Source organism: Phoca vitulina, unplaced genomic scaffold (genome assembly GCF_004348235.1).
Source record: "Phoca vitulina isolate PV1807 unplaced genomic scaffold, GSC_HSeal_1.0 scaffold7, whole genome shotgun sequence".
NCBI lineage: Eukaryota > Metazoa > Chordata > Mammalia > Carnivora > Phocidae > Phoca > Phoca vitulina.
Genome location: NW_022589710.1, coordinates 14,753,524 through 14,775,294, shown reverse-complemented (window position 1 = coordinate 14,775,294; position 21,771 = coordinate 14,753,524). Strand labels below are relative to the sequence as shown.

Genomic DNA, 21,771 nt, shown 5'->3' with positions numbered 1-21,771 from the left:
GGGCCAATGAAAAGTCTTCTGGGCGGTTGGCTCCCTCCCCGAATTAGCTGCGGTGGCCGGGCTCGCTTCTAGCGCAGAGCCTGGGCGCGTTTGAGAGTCTCAGGGTCCTCGGAGGCGCCGGCTCACGGCCCTGCTCCTGTGGCGCGGAGCGCGGAGTTTTCCAGCCCTTTTAACCTGGGATATGACGTGCCTTGTATCTTTTTAACCACCTAATTACATCAGAGTGGGATGAAGGCGAGTCTTTTCCCCTCTTCCCGGGTAAATGATTAGATTAGGAAAGGGTGCGGCCATTCTGTCGGTGCGCATGCCCAGAGAGGGGTTGGAGGGGGTGGTGCAGGCGTCTCTCCATTGGGTTAAACCAAAATGAGCAGAGGGAAGCAAAAAATGAACATGAAAAGTCATTAATCGTAATAGATAACAATTTTTTTTCGGTACGGTATGAAACGTTTTATATACCTTGTCTTTCAACTCAAAGCTTGAATAAAATGCTTGTTATTACTGATAAGGAATTTGAATCTGGAGATAACTAACTCCCTAGGTCACGGCAACTGAGAATCACTATTTGATCAGACCCTGTGCAAGGGTGTACTAGATTAAAAAAAGCAACGACGAGACCTATGAGGCTGGCATTATTGTCTACACCTGGCCTATACGGCTGGTTAGTTTAAGATGGGGTCTGGAGCTCTACTGTTACCTGTGTGTATACGACAGTGTCCTCTAGCTTGTGGTTCTGTTCTATGTACACAGACAACATAACCGTTTTGTTCCAGAAATGCATTTGCAAATTACTGCTCACAAAGCATTTCCCCACAGAAACAATGTTATGAATAATCTTGGTTCTCATCATCTTTTAGCCGGGCATCAACCTTGCACCAAGCATTAGTAGGACAATAGTGTTTAACTCGAGTTACCATCTTAATTTGTCTGTCTTTAAAAGTTCCTTTGTGCATCAGCAGTAATCTAGGCTCTGAGGATAAAACCTAGAACAAGATCGCTGTGGTTCCTGTTTTTGTGGGGTTTGTAGGCTCCTTGGGGAGCAAAAATCATTCATGTACTCATTCATTCATTCATTCAGTAGTATTTGCTGAGCGCTTACTATGTGCCAGGCACTTTTCTAGGTACTTGGATAGTGCAATAAAGATCTCTGCCTTCAAGGAGCTTGGGGGCAGGAAAAGTATGGAGACAGGATAAATATAAGTAAATTACATGGCATGTTAGAAATGGAGAAGTTCTTTTGGAAAAAAAAATAAAACTGGGTAAAAGGGATAAGGGTTGATAAATTGATTCTGATTGTAAGCATGAGAATGTGGTAATAGTAGATACTAACCACCAAAGGTAACAATGTTTCCATGAGAAAATGCTTTTATTTATTTATTTTTAAGATTTTATTTATTTATTTGACGCAGAGAGAGATATGAGCGAGGGGACATAAGCAGGGGCAGAGGGAGAAGCAGGCTTCCCACAGAGCTTGGAGCCTGATGTGGGGCTCGATCCCAGGACCTTGGGATCATGACCTGAGCCAAAGGCAGACGCTTAACGACTGAGCCACCCAGGCACCCCCGGGAAGAGGCAACCAAAAACATAGGATCTTTTCCTGCTTCCCTAGGACCTATTACTAGGATCCTGGGCAATTTAACATAGTCAGCTTTATGGGGGAGAATTAGGGGGTTGTTGTGTTCAACATTTAGTAATAAATACTAGTTTCCCATCAATTCCAAAATACTCTAAGAACCCCATGTTATTGTTTGAGAAATCAACCTTAGTAAGTTGGTCAGTTGGTTACTCTTTGACCTCAATGGTGGGCTTGGACTCCTTTTCCTTGATGGTAATGATGAAGGGAGAATGCAGTCAGGACATAAGGGATATGATTCCACATATGGGAAATTTGGGTGCTAGGAAAATTAAGATTATAGCTGCAAAATAATCTCTGAAATTACGCTAGTATTATTAAATAACAAAAATTCAACAGAGTAAATTTTAAAGATACAATTAGTTTTATTAATTGATTCATGAATTGGGCAGCATTCCATCTAGCATGCAGAGGAGAGTTCCAAAAGGCTACAGAAAGGGAAAGATTTTTACAGGTAGGACAAGGAAGTCATAAACAGAAAAAAGGATTATTTCAGGTTAGGTCACCTTCCTTTGGGAACAAGAGGGTCTAATTAGGTGTATTACTACCTCATCTACCTTTGGGGGTTGGAGAAAGCCTCTCTGACAGATTATCTTATTGGTATTGACCAGAAAAGTTCGTAACTTACCAGTTAAGACTACGTTTCTGGTGGAGGAAACTGCAATTAGGTTAAGTATTAAGCTCTAATTTGATGACATGGCCTAGCAAAAATGACTCCCATTTTGGGCCTGTGGTTTTCTTTTTAACAGTGTTTTCAAAGGCTTAGGTGGAATGTTTATGTGATGATCAAAAAAACATGCAAACATTAGAAGGGACATATTTAAAAAAAAAGAAAAAAGTTGCCATAATTCCAATTATGGAACATCATCTTAATTTTTTTTAAAGATTTTATTTATTTATTTGAGAGAATGAGCAGGAGCAGAGGGAGAGGGAGAAGCCGACTCCCCGCTGAGCAGGGATTCCCGACCTGAGCCAAAGGCAGACACTTAACTGACTGAGCCACCCAGGCAACTCTGGAACATGATCTTAAATTCCTATGAAAGAATATGGAGAGTTGAGCGGTTATTGTTTTTTTTTGGTTTTTTTTAAGACGTTTATTTTTTTTTTAAAGATTTATTTATTTGACAGTCAGAGACACAGCGAGAGAGGGAACACAAGCAGGGGGAGTGGGAGAGGGAGAAGCAGGCCTCCCGCGGAGCAGGGAGCCCGATGTAGGGCTCGATCCCAGGACCCTGGGACCGTGACCTGAGCCGAAGGCAGACGCTTAATGACTGAGCCACCCACGCGCCCCTGAGCAGTTATTGTTAACAACTAGAGAAAATTCAATATGTAAACTTGGGGGAAGCATTAAATTAAATTAATTATATTAATTGGGAAAGAATCTTCCTCGTGAATTACTAAGAAAAGAATCAATTACAGGCTAAGCAACAAGTTTAAGCCAGAACTTGACAAATTTAAAAGGTGCATATATATGTGTTTGCATCTCTGTAGGAGTTAAATCCCACATCTGCCATAGATAATAGGTTCCTTTTTTAAAAGATTTTATTTGTTCATTTGTCAGAGAGCACAAGCAGGGGGAGCTGCAGACAGAAGGAGAAGCAGGCTCCCTGCTGAGCAAGGAGCCCTATGTGGGACTCATCCAATCCCAAAATCCTGGGATCATGACCTGAGCAGAAGAGACACAACCGACTGAGCCATCCAGGCGTCCCTGCCATAGATTCTTAGGAGCTACTTCCCACAGTGAGGTTGCTTTTCTGGTCTTCGCACTTTTCCATGCAATCGTCTGGTTCTGTATTTTGTTTCAAGTGTACCTTGTTCTTTGCTTACTTCATCCCCCTTAATTCTTATACCTGACTCCCAGTAAACTTCTGGTGGCCAAAATGACAATCTTTTTGCATACCAGGTTTAATCCACAGTGGATTGGGATAATTTCTCAATATCTAAACTTTATAGCCTGAAAAAATGATTTATTCATTCACTCTCTTTACTCTTCATATTGAGGAACATATGGCAGAAATGAAAACTTTTGATGAAGCTAATTCTTGTCAGTTCTAACACATAGCTGGTTAACACATTTCAGCAGGCGCTCCTTTGTCCCCCCCTCACAGCCCCGCCCTCGCTCCCCGACCCGCGTCTGAAGTCGTTTGTGAGAGGAAGCTTCCCCGTCTGGGCACCAGCCGTTCGTCCCAGGGAAGTAACTCTGTGATCATAGAGCTGGCGAATGCCCGGATAGACGGGACCGGAAGTTGTGTTTTTCGCCCCCCGCCCAGGGGCCGGATAGGGTCTCCACTGGCTCTGTTTCCGGCTGCTGTCAGACTTGTTGGGCCTGAGGTCTTCGTGGCTCTGCGTTGGGCTCGCCCCGGTACCGGGCTCACACTTGTACCAGCCTTGGGGAAGCGGAGTGAATTCCTCGGTCTCCTAGCAACCAGGAACTGGCTGTGGACTGACGGAGTCGCGGTGCCCCCGTCCAAATCGCTCAGGCGCTAGCCGGAATCTTTGAGCCCTGCCCAAACGGGAGCCGAAACCCGGCGTTTGGAAGACTAAGCAGGAAATGGCGGACGAGGCGTTGTTTTTACTTCTCCATAACGAGATGGTGTCTGGAGTGTACAAGTCCGCGGAGCAGGGGGAGGTGGTGAGTGCTGCCAAAAGCCCTCATTGAGGTCATTTTGCGGTGACACTCTGTTTCCTCTCAGTTCTTTCCTTCAACCCTTGTCCTATGGCCACCGAAGGCCTTCCGAAGAGTAGACAAACTGATCCACGTCCACGTATCCTAAGCCTAGAACCTGTCATGACACTCTCTTCAGTCTTTCATCCTTTTCTCTTTCGCATTTTCTGTTTGATCTTTTTTTTTTTTTTTGTCCATTCCCATATCTGATTCTGCAGGTCACAGATTTTACTTTTAGCGTTGTCGCTACCGTAATTTATGGCAGGGTTAACCGCACAGCTGGTTTTGGCACCCCTACGTAATTCTGTCACTTCCAGCACCCCGGAGCCATCCACTGGACAGACTTGAGAAGCTCCCCCCACCTCCTATCTATAACCATCAGTATTACTGCACGCACCTCGAAGACAGAAGGCTAATGCGATTTGAGATTAAAGGGAAGTTTGCAGGCGTTACTATAATTAGGAAACACATTTAATTCAAAAAATAGTTATTATTTAGTGCCCATTATATGTCAGAGGTAGTTCTTCGTGCTGGGGGTATAGTAATGAAACAATGACTCCATTCTCCAGGGGGTTCCTTCTAATTTGTGGGAATCTTCATTCATTCATTGATTCATTCAGAAAATATTTATTAAGTGTGTATTGTGAGCCTGACACTGATCAACCCCCCACCTCACAGTCATTGGGGAATAGGGGTTCAATGAATAATTAACGTATTGGGTAGTAATTAGGTATAAAATCATGGAGTTCTAATGAATACTATAAATGAGATACTCCAAAGTCATGCTCAAGTCAGAAGCCCTTTCTATAATGCTGTTGATAAAGAGGGGTGGAAAGTGGGGGTAGGGAAAGCATCTTAGGAAAAAGTAAAGGCATAAGGGTATGAAAGAGTGTAGTGCATTTAAATATGCTTAAGCATTTCACTGTGACTAGATTGACTGGGTGGAGAGTGAGAAATGTTGAGAACTGAAGCTGGAAAGAGCCCTGTATGCTGTATGATTAAAGAATTTGACATTCGCAGTGGAGATTTTTATTTTTAAAGATTTTATTTATATGTTTGACAGAAAGAGATACAGTGAGAGAGGGAACACAAGCAGGGGGAGTGGGGGAGGGAGAAGCAGGCTTCCCACTGAGCAGGGAGCCCTATGCAGGACTCAATCCCAGGACTCTGGGATCATGACCTGAGCTGAAGGCAGACGCTTAACGACTGAGCCACCCAGGCGCCCCAATGTTTTTTTTTTTTTTAAGAGAGAGAGAGAGAGAGCACGAGCTGGGGAGGGGCAAGGGGAGAGAGAGAGAGAGAGAGTGATGGGGGAAGGGGTAGAGAGAGAGGGAGAGAGAATCTTAAGCAGGCCCCACACTCAGTGCAGAGCCCTATGTGGGGCAGTCTCACAATCCCGAGATCTTGACCTGAGCCAAAATCGAGAGTTGGACACTTAACCCGACTGAGCCCACCCATGCGCCCCAGTGGAGAATTTTAAAGATCGGAATGATGTGGTCCATTTGCATTTTAGAAAGATAATCCAGTGTTTGGGTTGGTGAGAGAAGATCCTTGTAGTGAGAAGATTCATTATTTCAGGAGTCGGCAGGAGATGATGAAGATCTGAATTAAGACAGAAAAGAAGAGAATGGTTTGAAAGTTAGGAGGTAGAATTTCTAGGACTTGCTTAGGTATAGGATTGAGAACTGAAAATTATCCCCAGGTTTTTAACTTGAGCAGCTGTCCTGGATGGAGAGGAAATAAAAGAAAGAGATAAAGAATGAATTATTTTGGGGCACCTGGGTGGCTCAGCTGGTTAAGCGTCTGCCTTCGGCTCAGGTCATGATCCCAGGGTTGAGTCCTGAATTGGGCTCCCTGCTCAGTGGGGAGTCTGCTTCTCTCTGTCTCCCTCTGGCCCTCCCCTGCTCGTGCGTGTGCGCGCTCTCTCTCTCAAATAAATAAAATCTTTAAAAAGTTTAAAGAATGAATTATTTTGAACAGGTTGAATTTCTTAGGTGTCTGTAGGAATCTGGGAAAGGTACTGCTCATGTGTAAACCACAAGAAGGATAGTGTATTAGTCTATTCAGGCTGCTATAACAAAACACCGTAGAGTGGGTGACTTTATTTCTCACAATTGTGAAGGCTGAAGAGTCCAAGATCAAGGCACCAGCAGATTCTGGTCTGATGAAGGCCTTTGCCTGGTTCATAGATGGATGTCTTTTGGCTGTGTGTTCACATGGTGGAAGGGGGCTAGCTAGCTCTCTGGGGTCTCTTTTATAGTGGCATTAATTCTGTTCTTAACAGCTCTATCCTCATGACAGAATCACCTCCCAAGGCCCCTATTTAATACTATCACATTGGGGGTTAGGATTTCAAAATAAGAATTTTCGGGGGGGGACACATTCAGTCTATGGCAGAAAAGCATGATGCATTTGGAGATATTAGAAAGATACTGGGAAGAGTATTGGAAATGAAGCAGATCTATTCTTATTCAGACCCATCTGTAATAGAGATTTTTTCCAAGTTACACACTTTTGACTTCATTATCATAAACAACCAATAGTTATTAATGTTTAGCATCTATGCTAAGTGATGAGTAGCAGACGTTTACTGTTTAAGCAAAGTTAGCCTTCCTTTTACCCTTTTCCCAAAGAATAATGAGCAACACACCTCTTTCACTGTTTTATCATTAAACCCCTGCTCCCTCAACATCATGTGTGCAATCAGTTCTTTTTATTCCTCTCTCTCTACTTTCCCTCTTTCAACTTTTAGCCTGGAAAATCTTTTTTTTTAATCCCTCTTTTTTCCAGTGGATTAACCAAAATAAAACAGAGCTATTGTAATCATGACTGATAATATTAAGAGATGTGCTCGTCATATAAGGGAAAGGAAAGCTGTAAGTTTTGAATCATTTAATCTAAAAAGAACTTTTGGGGGGCACCTGGGTGGCTCAGTCGGTGGGGAGCCTGCTTCTCCTTCTCCCTCTGCTGCTCCCCCTGCTTGTGTTCTCTCTTGCTCTCTCTCCTGCTGTCAAATAAATAAATAAAATCTTTTAAAAAAATAAAAATAATTTTGGGGTGCCTGGCTGGCTCAGTGGGTAGAGCATGCGACTCTTACTTTTTTAAAGATTTGTTTATTTCTTAGAGAGAGCACAAGAGTGTGGGGAGGGGTTGCAGAGGGAGAGAGAGAGGGGAACTCAAGCAGATTCCATGCTGAGTGTGGTCCCACAACCCTGAGATCACAACCTGGGCTGAAACCAAGAGTCGGACGCTTAACCTACTGCGCCGCCCAGGTGCCCCAACTGAGCATGAGACTCTTGATCTTTGGGTTGTAAGTTTGAGCTCCACCCTGGGTGTAGAGATTACTTAAAAATAAATATTTAATAAAACTAACTAAATAAAAATATTTATTTTTTCTTATTGCACTTTGTTTACAGTGGGGAATTGAAAGTGCATATAAGCAAAAAGGATTTTAAAAAGTTAATGTGGCAGTGTTGATTAGAATTCATTTCGGAATCTAGGTATATGAGGGTTCGTTGTATTAGTGTCTCTACTTTAAGTGTATTTCAGATTTGTCATAATAAAAAAATGTAAAAGAAAGACACATAATCCTGACATTAAGCAATCGTTTTTATATATCTTCTAAGAAATGGTCATAAGTTTTGAAGTGAAATAAAGGAAAGAACCAGTGTTTTCACCCTCCAATGATTTTCAAACTATGCTTAAGGAGGAATTAAATCTTTAAAAACTGAATAATTGGGCATTTACCAATTTATGGAGAATAGATTTTTAGTTGATAGATAAAATATCCTCAAGTTTAATTTTTCTTAAAAATTTGGTACCCACTCATTAATATTCACAGATACCAAAGTGAATGAACAAATAGCAACATCAGAAGGTATTTACTAGGGCATAATTCAAAAGCTCATGTGATCAATAGTTAGGATTTGAGGATGTCTACATATAATCATATTTCCTGCTAATCAACATACTCCTGGCTGATTCTACAAAGACCAGATTGTTCCACAAAGGCTGACAGGTTACTTATTCCACCTGAGCATTTTTTTTTTCCACCTGAGCATGTTTTGAAGTGAGCTGGAGAATAACAGAAAAACGAATGATTGTGGTAAGTACAATAAGAGATTTATGTGCAGAGTGTTATGACAGCATGGGGCCCAAAGGAGTGTGAAGGAAGGCTTTTGGGAGGATATGATACTTGAGCTGAATTTAAAGGATACACAGTCTATTGGGTGGCTCAGTTTGTTGGGTTTCCAACTCTTGGTTTTGGCTCAGGTCATGATCTCAGGATTCTGAGATCGAGCCCCATCTCAGGCTCCATGCTCAGTGGGGCGTCTGCTTGAGATTCTCTCTGTTCCTTTCCCTCTCCCTACTGCACACACATGCTCGCTCTCTCAAATAAATAAATCTTTAAAAATAAAGGTGCAGCGGGGTGGCTCAGTCGGTTATGTGTCTGCCTTTGGCTCAGGTCATGATCTCAGGGTCCTGGGATTGGGTCCCGCATCCAGCTCAGTGGTGAGTCCGTTTCTCCCTCTTCCTCTCCCCTTGCTCATGCTCTCTTTCAAATAAATAAATAAAATCTTAAAAAAATAAAAAAGCTATACGATGTATGGAACAGCATGTGGTATTCCATATACTGTATGTGGGGTGGCTGAAGGAAGCATGGAACTCTGGAGTTGTTGCAGAAATTTCAGAGTGGTAGAAGGAGAGATGTTTGTGGATATGTGGCTGTTAGTGAATCTGGTTAACTAGCCGGGATCATTTAAGGAAAGGCACATAATGCCATGCTAAGGAGTTTGATCTTTATTTTGAAGAAAGGGGAGAGGGTGCTGAAAGGTTCAGTAGAGAAATAACATGATTTGGTTTTTAGAAAGTCTGTACCGGAAATGCAGAAGACAGAAATCAAAGGAGGAAAAAACTAGACAAAAGGAGATCATTTGGAAAGCTCTGAAAACCAGGAGAGAAATGAGAAGGGCTAACTTAAGTAGTAAGGATGGAGAGAGAAGATAAATTTTGAAAACATAGACGATAGGCTCCATAGGACTGCAATGCGTGTGGAGGATTGGGAGTAAAGAGGTGAAGAAGGTGGAAATTTTCTCGTTGGGGTTACTAGGTGGATGGTGGTGCCATTAATGAATTTAGGGAATTTTAGAGGCAGCACAGGCTGAGGAAATTAAGATAATAACTTTTTAAAAAAAGATTTTATTTATTTATTTTTGAGAGAGCTAGAGAGTGCCACACACGCACCTGTGGGAGCCGGGGTGGGGGCAGGTAGAGGGAGAAAATCTCAAGCTGACTTCGTGCTGAGCATCCAGCCAAATGCAGGGATCGATCCCACAACCCTGAGACCACAACCTGAGCCGAAACCAAGAGATGGTTGCTTAATTGACTGAGCCACCCAGGCGCCCCTCATTTAATTTTTTTAAAGATTTTATTTTTAAGTAATCTACACCCAATGTGGGGCTCAGACTTACAACCCTGGGATCTAGTTGCATGCTCTTCTGACTGAGTCAGCCAGGTGCCCCAAATATCATTTTGAATGTGCCTTATTTGAGGGGGCTGTGGGACCTCTCTATAGCTATGTCCAATAAACTCTGTAGTATAAAAGTACAGATTTAGTCACAACCTTATTAGTAGAATACATGGTTCCTTAGAAGAAAGTTCAGCAAATAATGAGGTCTATGATATACTTAGTGGAGACTAACAAGCTTCAGAATATATAAATATCCCTGCCATTTTGGAGCTGTATTCAAGCAGAGGTTGGGGATGTGAAATTAGTAAAATGTATATTGTATGTTAAATGGTGAAAGTAGTTCTTTGGAGACTAATTAAGCAGGGAAATGGGATAGGGCATCAGAATCATTTTAGAGGGCTTCTTTTTTTTTTTTTTTTTTTACTTTATTTTTAAGTAATCTCTACACCCAACGTGGGGCTTGAATTTACAACCCAGAGATCAAGAGTTGCATGCTCTACCCACTGAGCCAGCCAGGCACCCTACTTTTAGAGGGCTTCTTAAAACAGATTACTAACCCCACACCTACAGTTTCTGATTCAGTAAATTGGGTTTCAGAATTTGCAGTTTTTACAAGTTCATACGTGATGCTAATGTTACTGGTCTTGGGGCACACTTTGAGAATCACCAGAACAGAGAATTTCTGAAGGGGAATAATGTTGCAGTTTTAAAGAAGATAGTTAAAGTGAGCCTCACTGATGTGGGTGGGTAGGGTGATGCATGAAATAGATAAAGGTGATTAAGAATATACTTAAACTGTGATGAGCACTGAATAATCTATAGAATTGTTGAATGATTATATTGTATACCTGAAAAAAAAATGGGCATGTGACATGTGAGTAAAGACTTGAAGCAAGGGAGTTGGTCATGTGGATATGTGGAGGAAGAGCTGCCTGTGCAGGAGACTTGAGATTGGAGCATGCCTGGCATGTTTAAGAACAGCAAGACTAGTATAGCTAGAGCCCATGTGAATGGAAAAGAGTAGAAGGTTGAGGCCTGCGAGATAGAGAAATCTGGATTATATACGACTTTGTAGATTGAGCATATGAGTAGTATTTAAAGTCTGAAGACTGAATGAGATCGTCAAAGAGCAAACCAACTCAACTGCATGATTCCTGGCATAGGATGGTGGGGTCATCAACTAAGACACTGAGAACTGGAAAGCTTGGATGACTCTAAGAGACATTTTGAAGCAAGGAACAATAGAATTTAATGACCTCCCAAAGGGAATGACTGATGGAAAGGTGATACTTTGACTTCATTTTTATAACTGAGGAGAGAAGAATAGTTGAAAATGGGGAAAAAAAGAAAGGTTAGAGGGAGTAATTAGGAAGAGGGGTTGGCATTTCTGAAAAGTAGGAACAGTTCCCTATTTACCTTATTGCCTTATGAAATGATTAGTACTAAAAACTCAAATATATTCACTTTTTCTTAGAATACTTTAGTGAGGGTGCCTGGGTGGCTCAGTCGGTTAAGTGTCTGCCTTTAGCTCAGGTCTTGATCTCAGGGTCCTGGGATCTAGCCCTGTGGTAGGCTTCCTGCTCAGCAGGGGAGTCTGCTTCTTGGTCTCCCTCTGCCCCTCCCCCTACTTAGGCTGTCTCTTGCTCACTCTCAAATAAATAAATAAAATCTTAAAAAAAAGAAAAAGAATGTTTTAGTGAAGAAAGTGTAACCACTTACATTAATATTTTTAGTCAACATCTTAAAACAATTTTTTAAATATTAATATCCTTGCATTCTAAAAATATTCCAAACTAATATTTTTTAAAATAGGAAAATGGACGCTGTATTACTAAGCTGGAAAACATGGGGTTTCGAGTGGGACAAGGATTGATAGAAAGGTGAGCAGTATGGATTTGAAAATTTTCTTCCAGGTAGGTTATAAACAAAGGTGATCCATTTCAAAAGATTGTATAAAATTTGAAATACTTTAGTTTTAATTCCTAAATTTTATTTATTCTCTGTTCTTTAATTCACAGATTACAATTTCTTTTTAGGTCTGATGCTATTTTAACTCCATTATCCAACTTTCATGTTTTAATATTTGAAGAAAATGTATATGTATATTTTGTATTTTAGACTTCTTTCCTAAAAAATTTGGTGTACTGAAACAACTCTCCAAAATCTTGTTGCATTTTCTACTTAAGGTCTAGGAGGTTCTTTAACGTAAATGGATTTTTGTTTAGATGCAAGGAATGGAAATGCTTTAGAGTCTATGTTCATGCATTTAGTAATCTTCTAATTTATAGATCAATTCATAATGTATTCCTTTCTCATTATCTGAATAACTGAATCTGGTTATGTTTTATATAACAATACCATGATTATGCTCAGCATTTTTTTTAGTGTGCTAGAATGAATCGTACCTAAAATTGCAGCTTACTGTTAGACTAATTTTAGCACCATAATTACATAACAATGTGAATTGAGATGGGATCTTCTTTGCTTGGTGCTTATCACTTTATGACTGTCAATAAATGTTCAGTGCTGTTTTGGCATTTCAAAATTAGTGAATAATATGACCCTCCTGCTTTCTTTGGAGGAAAAATACTAATTACTTTAAGTTGGTTTTTTTAGGTTTACAAAAGATACTGCAAGGTTCAAGGATGAGTTAGATATCATGAAGTTCATTTGTAAAGATTTTTGGACTACAGTATTCAAGAAACAAATCGACAATCTAAGGACAAATCATCAGGTATTTAGACAAATTAATGCCTATTTTTTAAGTCTTTTAACTTAACATAAATATTCTATTTTAGTCATTTATTTATTATATAAAACTTTAAATAATTTCTAGTCAACTTTGAAATGTTTCTTTTATATGTTATTAATACATCATTACTTTTCTCTATAATAGGATATAGTGAATAAAAAAAAGACAATTATCGGTAATGATAGCTGTTTCTTTCCCCCAATTAAATAACTTATCTTAGGTTTTAAAAAGTAGCAAATGTCAGAATGATAAAGGTTTTAGGATTTGGTTCCTTAGTTACTATTACTTGGTGGTAGTTTTCTGCAGAACCACAAATATGTCACATTTGTCTTTAGATGGGTGCCTGGGTGGCTCAGTTGTTAAGCATCTGCCTTCGGCTCAGGTCATGATCCCGGGGTCCTGGGATCGAGCCCCACATAGGGCTCTCTGCTCAGCGGGAAGCCTGCTTCTCCCTCTCCCACTCCCCCTGCTTGTGTTCCCTCTCTCGCTGTGTCTCTCTCTGTCAAATAAATAAAATCTTAAAAAAAATAATTTGTCTTTAGAGTAGTTTCTAAAGTTTAATTTATAGAGCATATTTAACTCTTAAGTAACTCTTGCAATATTTAGTTGATGTCATTTTTCTCTTCTTAAAATAATTTGTTAATATAAGATTTAATAGATTACATGGAAAATTATGCATTTAAATAGATTTGTTTTATAAAACTCAAGGAAATATTTAGAGTGGATTTGGCATTTTGATTAAGGATTAGAAAGTGAAAATAATTTAGTAGCTATCAGTAGCTTTCATTTTTTCATATAACAATATTTTACTTTGTAAATATTGAAGTGCTAATGGGAAGAAGTGACTGATTATTGGCTTTCTAGATATGAGCTAATAATATATAACTGCTAATTCCACCTGGAAATGTATTTCTGATTCCTTTACACTAGACTGTGGGCTCTTTAAGGGTAGGAACTATCTTAACGACTGAGTCACCCAGGCGCCCCCAAGGGTAGGAACTATCTTATGCATCTTTATATCTTTAGTATCTTAAAGCATTCAGTAAATATTAGTGTTATAAAGTTCTGAACAACTCTTCAGCTTGAACACTGCAAAATTCCTTCATTTAAAGAAATTTGACCAGTGGAAAGGAGAGTTTTAATAACTTAAAAAAACTCTTGAATTGTTTTGAAGGGAAGAGATCATTTTTAAGGACTACAGACTACACTGACTTTGGATGTTTTTTCTATTTTTGAAACAGGGTATCTATGTACTTCAGGACAACAAATTTCGTCTGCTTACTCAGATGTCTGCAGGAAAGCAGTATTTAGAACATGCATCTAAGGTATTTAATGGAGTAGAAGATGGGGGTTTTCATAGGGAAAGCACAATGCCAACCACAACAGACTTTTGAATTTAGAATAGGTTTTAAAGTTGTTCTTTTTTGTTTAAGCACTTTCTTTTTTTTTTATTTGACAGAGAGAGAGAGACAGCAAGAGAGGGAACACAAGCAGGGGGAGTGGGAGAGGGAGAAGCAGGCTTCCTGTGGAGCAGAGAGCCCGATGCGGGGCTTGATCCCAGGACTCTGGGATCATGACCTGAGCCGAAGGCAGACGCTTAACGACTGAGCCACCCAGGAGCCCCTCTTTCTTTCTTTTTTTTTAAAGATTTGATGTATTGGGATGCCTGAGTGGCTCAGTTGGTTAAGCGTCTGCCTTTGGCTCAGGTCATGATCCCAGGGTCCTGGGATCGAGTCCCGAAACTGGCTCCTTGCTCAGCAGGGAGCTTGCTTCTCCCTCTGCCTGCCATTCTCCCTGCTTGTGCTCTCTCTCTCTGACAAATAAATAAATAAAATCTAAATAAATAAATAAATATTTTATTTATTTGAGAGAGAGAGAGCACGAGCAGGGGAGGAGCACACTCCCCACTGAGCACAGAGCCCGATGCGGATCATGACCTGAGTGGAAGGCAGATGCTTAACTGACTGAGCCACCCAGGCACCCCTTTATTTAAGCTCTTTTCAGTGAAATAGGAGACAGGTGTTCATCATATTAAAATAACCTATATTAACCTCTACCTGAATAGGCTTATGATGACTAAAGAAACACTATAAATAAATGCCATTGAAATGTAAATTAATGTTAGATTCTTGAATATAGCATAGATATATCAGAAAAGATAGTCAAGCTTATAAAACTGGCGTTAGTTGTACGAAATTACTCACCCCAGAGTTTATATTTACAATCTCCTTTAGTTAATTACAAAAACAATTTTTTAATATTGTTAGCATTTGTTTCTAAGAATACATGTTTTGTGTTAAGTATATCTGTGTTTCTGGGTTTTGTGTATAAGACAACTTAGGTCGTGATTCTTAACTTTTATTTATTTATGTATTTTATTTTATTTTTATTTATTTGAGAGAGAGTAAGAGAGAGAGAGAGCACAAGCAGGGTGAAGGGCAGAGGGAGAAGCAGACTCCCTGCTGAGCAGGGAGACTGATGCAGGGCTCAATCCCAGGACCCTGAGATTATTACCTGAGCTAAAAGCAGCTGCTTAACTAACTGAGCCATCCAGGTGCCCCAGCAGTGACTTATTAATAGCAAGGCTTAACTAAATGTCATATTTACCAATAGTATTGCTATCTTAGTAAATCCTTAATATTCTTTACATTTTTGTTCCTTTCAGTATTTAGCATTTACGTGTGGCTTAATCAGAGGTGGCTTATCAAACTTGGGGATAAAAAGTATTGTCACAGCTGAAGTGTCTTCAATGCCAGCCTGTAAGTTGAATTCACATTTCTTAAAAATGTTTTCAGTGATTATTTTTCAAGTCTGGTGTTTTTTTTGTTTGTTTTTGTTAATTTAGAGAAAATTTAAAATGCTAAAGCCATTTTGTTTTACTTTTATCAATTTTAACATTTAATGTAATATGTAGCATATTTTATTCATATCCAAAGATTTTTTTTTTTTTTTTTTTTTTTTTTTTTTTTTTTTTTAAAGATTTTATTTATTTATTTGAGAGAGAGAGAATGAGAGACAGAGAGCATGAGAGGGGTTAGGGTCAGAGGGAGAAGCAGACCCCCTGCCGAGCAGGGAGCCCGATGCGGGACTCGATCCAGGGACTCCAGGATCATGACCTGAGCCGAAGGCAGTCGCTTAACCAACTGAGCCACCCAGGCGCCCCATATCCAAAGATTTTTAAATTCATAATGGACAGTGATTTAAGGAAGTGTGCTAAAGTAATCCAAATGTATAAGACAGTTTAAGTGGTGATTCTTTTATATATTTATGTATTTATTTTTATTTATTTGAGAGAGAGCAAGAGAGAGTGAGTGACAGAGCACGAGCCAGGGGGAGAGGCAGAGGGAGAGGCAGACTCCCTGCTGAGCAGGGAGCCTGATACGGGCTCGATCTCAGGACCCTGGGATCATGACCTGAGCCAAAGGCAGATGCTTAACTGGCTGAGCCACCCAGGTGTCTCTATGTATTTATTTTTAAAGATTTATTTATTCTAGGGGCGAGGGAGGGCAGAGGGAGAGGGAGGGAGTCCCAAGTGGACTCTGTGCTCGGTGCGGATCCTGACACAGGGCTCAATCCCAAGACCCCAAGATCACCACCTGAACTGAAACCAAGAGTCAGATGCTCAACCAACTGCGCCACCCAGGTGCTCTGGTGATTCTTAACTTTTAAGGGAAAAATTTCTGCATTATTCTTTTAAGATAACAAATTTCCCTATAGCATTGAAAATGTCTTTTTTATTTTTTTATTTTTTTTTTTTTTATTTTTTTTTTTTTAAAGATTTTATTTATTTATTTGAGAGAGAGAATGAGAGAGAGCACATGAGAGGGGGGAGGGTCAGAGGGAGAAGCAGACTCCCCGCCGAGCAGGGAGCCCGATGCGGGACTCGATCCTGGGTCTCCAGGATCATGACCTGAGCCGAAGGCAGTCGCTTAACCAACTGAGCCACCCAGGCGCCCGAAAATGTCTTTTTTAAAAACAATTTTCTAGAATAAAGCTAGATAAAGCCACTAGTCTTTTATAGCTAAACTCCAAAGATCTTTTTACCAAAGCTACCAACCAAGAATAAAATTGACTTGAGCTTCACTGTATTTCCTTTCTATTCACAATGATAATAGGCAGTGAAATACCCAAAAGATAGGAATCACAAAGAGAAGCAAAGACACCTATTCACAAAACAAATAATCATCTCATAAAAATGAAATTGACTTTATTGAGTATTATGAATGAAAAGTGTGAAAAGATGTTTGACATAGCAAGTTTCTTCATTGGAACTACTCTCTAATACAACAGAAAATTGATGTTTAGGCTTTTTTTCCTTGTACCTAAAAATCAAGGAATGATTTTTCATTTTTCCTTTTTTAGGTAAATTTCAGGTGATGATACAGAAGCTATAAAACGTACTGAAATGCAAGGCAAGGCTTCAACAATGTAAAGAGATAAATTATTCCTGTATAAAGTATTTCAAGTAGCAATGATTTAATTACATTATTGGACATTTGTATTGATATAAGCTATTTGCTAACTTATGTAATGAAAGATGCACTCTTAAGCAGGAGTAAGGTTGTAGTTTATTAATTTAACACAGACCTTTTTAAAGCAGATAAAGAGACATTCTATCATAACATAGATTTTACTGTAACTATTCAGAATGAAAAACCTGATTTCAAATAACTAAACCCCAAGATGTAGGACCCTTATTTTAAAAGTTCTTATTTGCTTATAGTGGTGTGTATTTAACCACAGATAGAGAAGCAAAATTCAGAGTTTGATGAATTAGCATTAAGAAAAGTATGTATCAATCAGAATCATTTCTGTAAGAATGAACAAATTCTGGTTTTGCTTTATGAATTTTAGTTATTTAAGAAAAGCAAACAGTACACTAAATTAAACAATTTTTATTTTATTATAATTTATTTCTATTAAGAATTTTTATGCCTAAAAGGATTTTATTATATACATTGTATATTATGTGTGTGTGTGATACATACATCCTATCTAACCGCCTAAATTGCTTAAAAAGTTCATTTTACTTTAACAGAATTTAGTCCTTAATTTTACTTTAATAGAATTCAGTCCTTGAGAGCTCCATTAATGTAATAAGGTGTAATATAGATTAGTTTAAACGTGAATTCAGTGACTCCAGGGCCAAAGAATATTAGGTATTTGAGGACGGAATTTTATACTTACTCCTGTTACAGTCTTGACTTCAGCTTCTCTCCCCATGTGTGGAAGGGCTGGTGAAGGTTCTAATTCTCTAATTACTATTTCCGAAGAGCAGAGGGGTGGATAACTGGATTAGGCACACCAACTTTCATTGGACCCTATCTTTTCAGTGGGTTGGGGTCAGTGCTCATCTCGTACATCTGTCATTTCCTCTTCCATCTGATAACCGGGAGGATAAGCATAAAGATGAAAGCCATCATATTGAGGATAGCAGGATGCACAGATAGAAAGCACCTTAATTGTGCTTCTGAATTAACCAATCCTGGAACTGCTTTTTCTTTGGACTTCTTGTTACATGAGATAATAAATTCCTTAACTTGTTCAGTCTACTTTTGGTTCTGTATTTTGTTACTTGCTGTACACCTTAAACTTAAAAAACAATGTTATATGTCAAGTATATCTCAAGCTGGGAAGAATGAGTACACAAATTTGTATGCATAAGGATTTTCACTATTTAAGTGTTCACTGATGGCACTTGATTAAATTATGGTACTGACATATAAGAAAATATTGTGCAGCTGGTGAAAAGGATGAAATCTACATGTATTTATGTACATGGAATGCTATTAATTGACGTTAAGAGAAGAAAGTTTGTTACAGGATACAGCACATACAATGTATAAATATACATGATTCTGAGTATTAGACTGGAAAGTTACAAGTAAATTGTACAGTGGATAGAGATTTTTGACTTTTAGCTTTTTATTATTTGGGTTTTAAAATAATCATTTGCCACAATAAAGATATTTCTATTTGAGGTGAGAAATCATGATAAATCAGTGATTTTCAAGCTATGTTTTTTTGAGTCCTAGGTTTCACAGGGTGACCTCAGCTGAGAGTTTGGTGGGGGGCAGAGTACAGGCCTAAAGCTAGCGGAAGTCAGGGAGGCCACCTAGTAGAGGCCTTGGGTTTGGGAGAAAGGCATTACAGTGTCCTCTGCAGAGGGGATTTATTGTACATCAAGTTGCTCAGTGCCACAGAGAAGAGATTGTTTACTACATGAAAGACAAGCCAGGGTTCACTTGTGCCCAAGGAACCAGGTAAGCCATTGTTTTCTCTTTCAAAAGGGGGACTCTGTGGGTCATCAGCTATAGACCACCTAGCAGAAGGAATACTTCTCCATTCTCGCACAAAGTTGTATCGAGCCTCATCCAAACTGCCGCTTTTGGATAATAACCCCTTCTTTGCAGCAGGAGTTCTTGGGAGAAATGTTGGAGAAAACTCTCAGGACCCATACCTGGGATGGGATAGGACAGTGGTGAAAACTCATTTTCTCATGGTATAGGATTCTCTTTCTTTTTTTTAACCTTTTGGGGGCCATGGACTCCTATTTGGTAGTGTGTTGATGTTTATGAACTCCTCACAATGTTTTTAATGCACAAATAAAATACATAAGACTACAAGGGAAAACAATTATACTGATATGTTATCAAAATATTTTTAAAATTTGATACATACTTTAAGCAAGGCAGTATATTTAAAATATAGGCAAAGAGCCAAAAAAATAAATGAATAAAAATAAAATACAGGCAAGGGGTACCTGGCTGGCTCAGGTGGAAGAGCTTATGACTCTTGTTGATGTCTGGGTCATGAGTTTGATCTGCTCCGTTTCCATACTGGGCTGGTTCACCCCTCCATAGACAACCTGGTGGACCCCTGCTCCTGGGAGGTCACCATATTGATGCCAAACTTAGTGCGGACACCTGATCGGCATAGCGCACTACAGCCCAGAACTCCTGGGCTCAAGCGGTCCTCCTGCTTCAGCCTCCCGAGTAGCTGGGACTACAGGCACGCGCCACTGTGCCCATGGGTCGTGAGTTTGAACCTCACATTGGGTGTAGAGAATATTTAAACCTAAAAAAAATATATATATATGTATATATATATAGGCAAGTTAATTTTTTAATAAAGATGAGTATGACAGCTGTTGTTTAGCTTGCCTAAGAACCTGTGGGGTGGTCTTGTGGCTCAGTTCCTTCCATTTATAGATCAATCATACATAGGGAATGGTGGAAAGTAATGCAAATACCGATGTCACCAATGTGAGAACATACACCTACAATGTTGGGTGTTGGCTTCCAGGCCTATGGTTATTTGGTACCAGAAGCTATAGACAGGAAGTCTGCAATCACACATGATCTAGAGGTAGGTTTAATAGCTACCATATTTTGAACTACTGTGCGAATATTCTAAAACATCTGCAACTACAATTTAATATGAAGACATTTAGGACTTCTAACAGAGTCACAGTTATCAATGAATGCTGCTATGGTTTGTTGCCTATATTTGTAACTGAAGGAAATGCGAAGTAACAGGAGGATAGTAAAAGTAGAGATGTAATTTTTTTCCCATTCAAGTTCATGGACTCCAGGTTAAAAACCTGTTAATGAGGGGCACCTGGGTGGCTCAGTCAGTTAACATCTGCCTTCGGCTCAGGTCATGATCCTAGAGTCCTGGGATCGAGCCCTGAGTCCGGCTCCCTGCTCAGCGGGGAGTCTGCTTTTTTCCTCTGCCTCTTCCCCTCCCCACTGCTTTTATGCTCTCTCATTCTCTCTCAAATAAACAAAATCTTTAAAAAAAAAAACCTGTTAAGAGGGATAAAATCATAAGATTGGTGTAAACATTGAGATGATCTATGTAAATAGCACAGTGTCTGTTGTGTGTATATATGGAAATAAAGAATAAAAACATCACACAGAATATTCTGGCTTATAAGCCTATTGCAATTAGAAAGTAGCTTCGATTTCAGTATCCTTTTGCATGATTTCATCTTAATTATAGTCATCAAGGACCCTTAATGAATAGCATACCTGTTTTAAAGAGCAGATGTATTTTTCAAAAGTAGAAAACTATACTGTATGGGGGTGATGGGGTGGCTCAGTTGGTTAGGTGTCCAACTCTTGACTTTGGCTCAGGGTTGTGAGATCGAGCCCTATCAAGCTCCACACTGGCCATGGAACCTGCTTAAGATTCTCTCCCTCTGCTCCACCCCCTCCCTCTAAAAAAACAAAAACTATACTGTATGAACTATACTGTATACTGCATACATAAACTGTTTATTCAGTGGCTTCTACTAACTAATGACACAGCTTGATCTCTCAGGTCTAGCAACCCAAGCTCATAAGAGGACTTAGGACTGGAGATGTCATCAGAATCAGTCTGTTTGGGGGCGCCTGGGTGGCTCAGTTAGTTAAGCGTCTGCCTTCGGCTCAGGTCATGATCCCGGAGTCCCAGGATCAAGTCCCAAATCCAGCTCCTTGCTCAGCGGGGAACCTGTTGCTCCCCCTGCTTATGCTTGCTGTCCCCCCACCCCCGTGTCAAATAAGTAAATAAAATCTTTTTTTAAGTAAATAAAATCTTTTAAAAAAAAAGATTTGAGAGTGAGAAAGAGCATGCATGTGCACGGGGTGGGGGGCGGGTAGGAGAGGGAGCAGCAGACTTCTTGTCAGTCCCAGGACCTGGGGATCATGACCTGAGCCAAAGGCAGATGCCCAACCGACTGAACCACTCAGGTGCCCCAGATCCACGGATATTTCCAGTCCCCTTTTCTCTCCACCCCCCCCCTTTACCTTTTCTTCCTCCTACTGGAAAGACTGGAAAGGCTTACAATTTCATTTCTCCACCCTCCTCAGAGCTAGAGGTGATCATGTTATACACTTGTGGCCAACAAATGAACACATATCTGCTGTGAATTTCTGGGGAGTTTTCCTTTTACGATAAAAGATATGGAAGGCTCTGAGTCCTTCCACCTTTTTCGGTCTTGAATACAGACACTTGCCTTGAACTGCAGTGGCCATCTTGTTACCCTTAAGGGAAAGGCCACAAGACTCTCAGATACATTGGTATTGTGGAGTCATCGACCCAATGCCAGTAGCCAGCTCCTCTTAACTTCTGGTTGTGTGAGAAAAATAAATCCCTACTGAAAAACCACTGCTACTGGGATCTTCTGTTAAAGTAGAAAACATTCCTACCTGATAAAGAAATAGATAAATTTTAAATGATATGAGCAAGAGATCTGACAGACAAAACAG

General features: G+C 39.8%; 1 protein-coding gene across 2 annotated transcripts; it reads left to right on the top strand.

Annotated features, from left to right (window-relative positions):
* Nucleotides 1–136: 136 nt before the first annotated feature.
* TRAPPC6B (trafficking protein particle complex 6B) lies at nt 137–19,596 on the top strand. 2 transcript variants are annotated; one of them, XM_032404992.1, is made up of 6 exons: nt 137–234; nt 11,578–11,645; nt 12,382–12,499; nt 13,759–13,842; nt 15,183–15,276; nt 16,880–19,596. In XM_032404992.1, exons 1-6 carry the CDS (start codon nt 229–231, stop codon nt 16,909–16,911), a joined length of 402 nt encoding a protein of 133 aa, XP_032260883.1. In that variant the 5' UTR covers nt 137–228; the 3' UTR covers nt 16,912–19,596. The 2 variants fall into 2 exon arrangements, with proteins under 2 accessions (XP_032260883.1, XP_032260882.1); XM_032404991.1 differs by lacking the exon at nt 137–234 and adding an exon at nt 3,826–4,262 and having other exon boundaries at nt 16,880–19,594.
* Nucleotides 19,597–21,771: the final 2,175 nt, after the last annotated feature.

Bases quoted from the DNA above. Each gene is read 5' to 3' on its own strand.
- TRAPPC6B (XM_032404991.1), top strand. From the start codon at position 4,182: ATGGCGGACGAGGCGTTGTTTTTACTTCTCCATAACGAGATGGTGTCT. The intron at 4,263-11,577 runs GTGAGTGCTGCC...TTTTTAAAATAG, and splicing joins CCGCGGAGCAGGGGGAGGTG to GAAAATGGACGCTGTATTAC. The intron at 15,277-16,879 runs GTAAGTTGAATT...TTCCTTTTTTAG, and splicing joins AGTGTCTTCAATGCCAGCCT to GTAAATTTCAGGTGATGATA.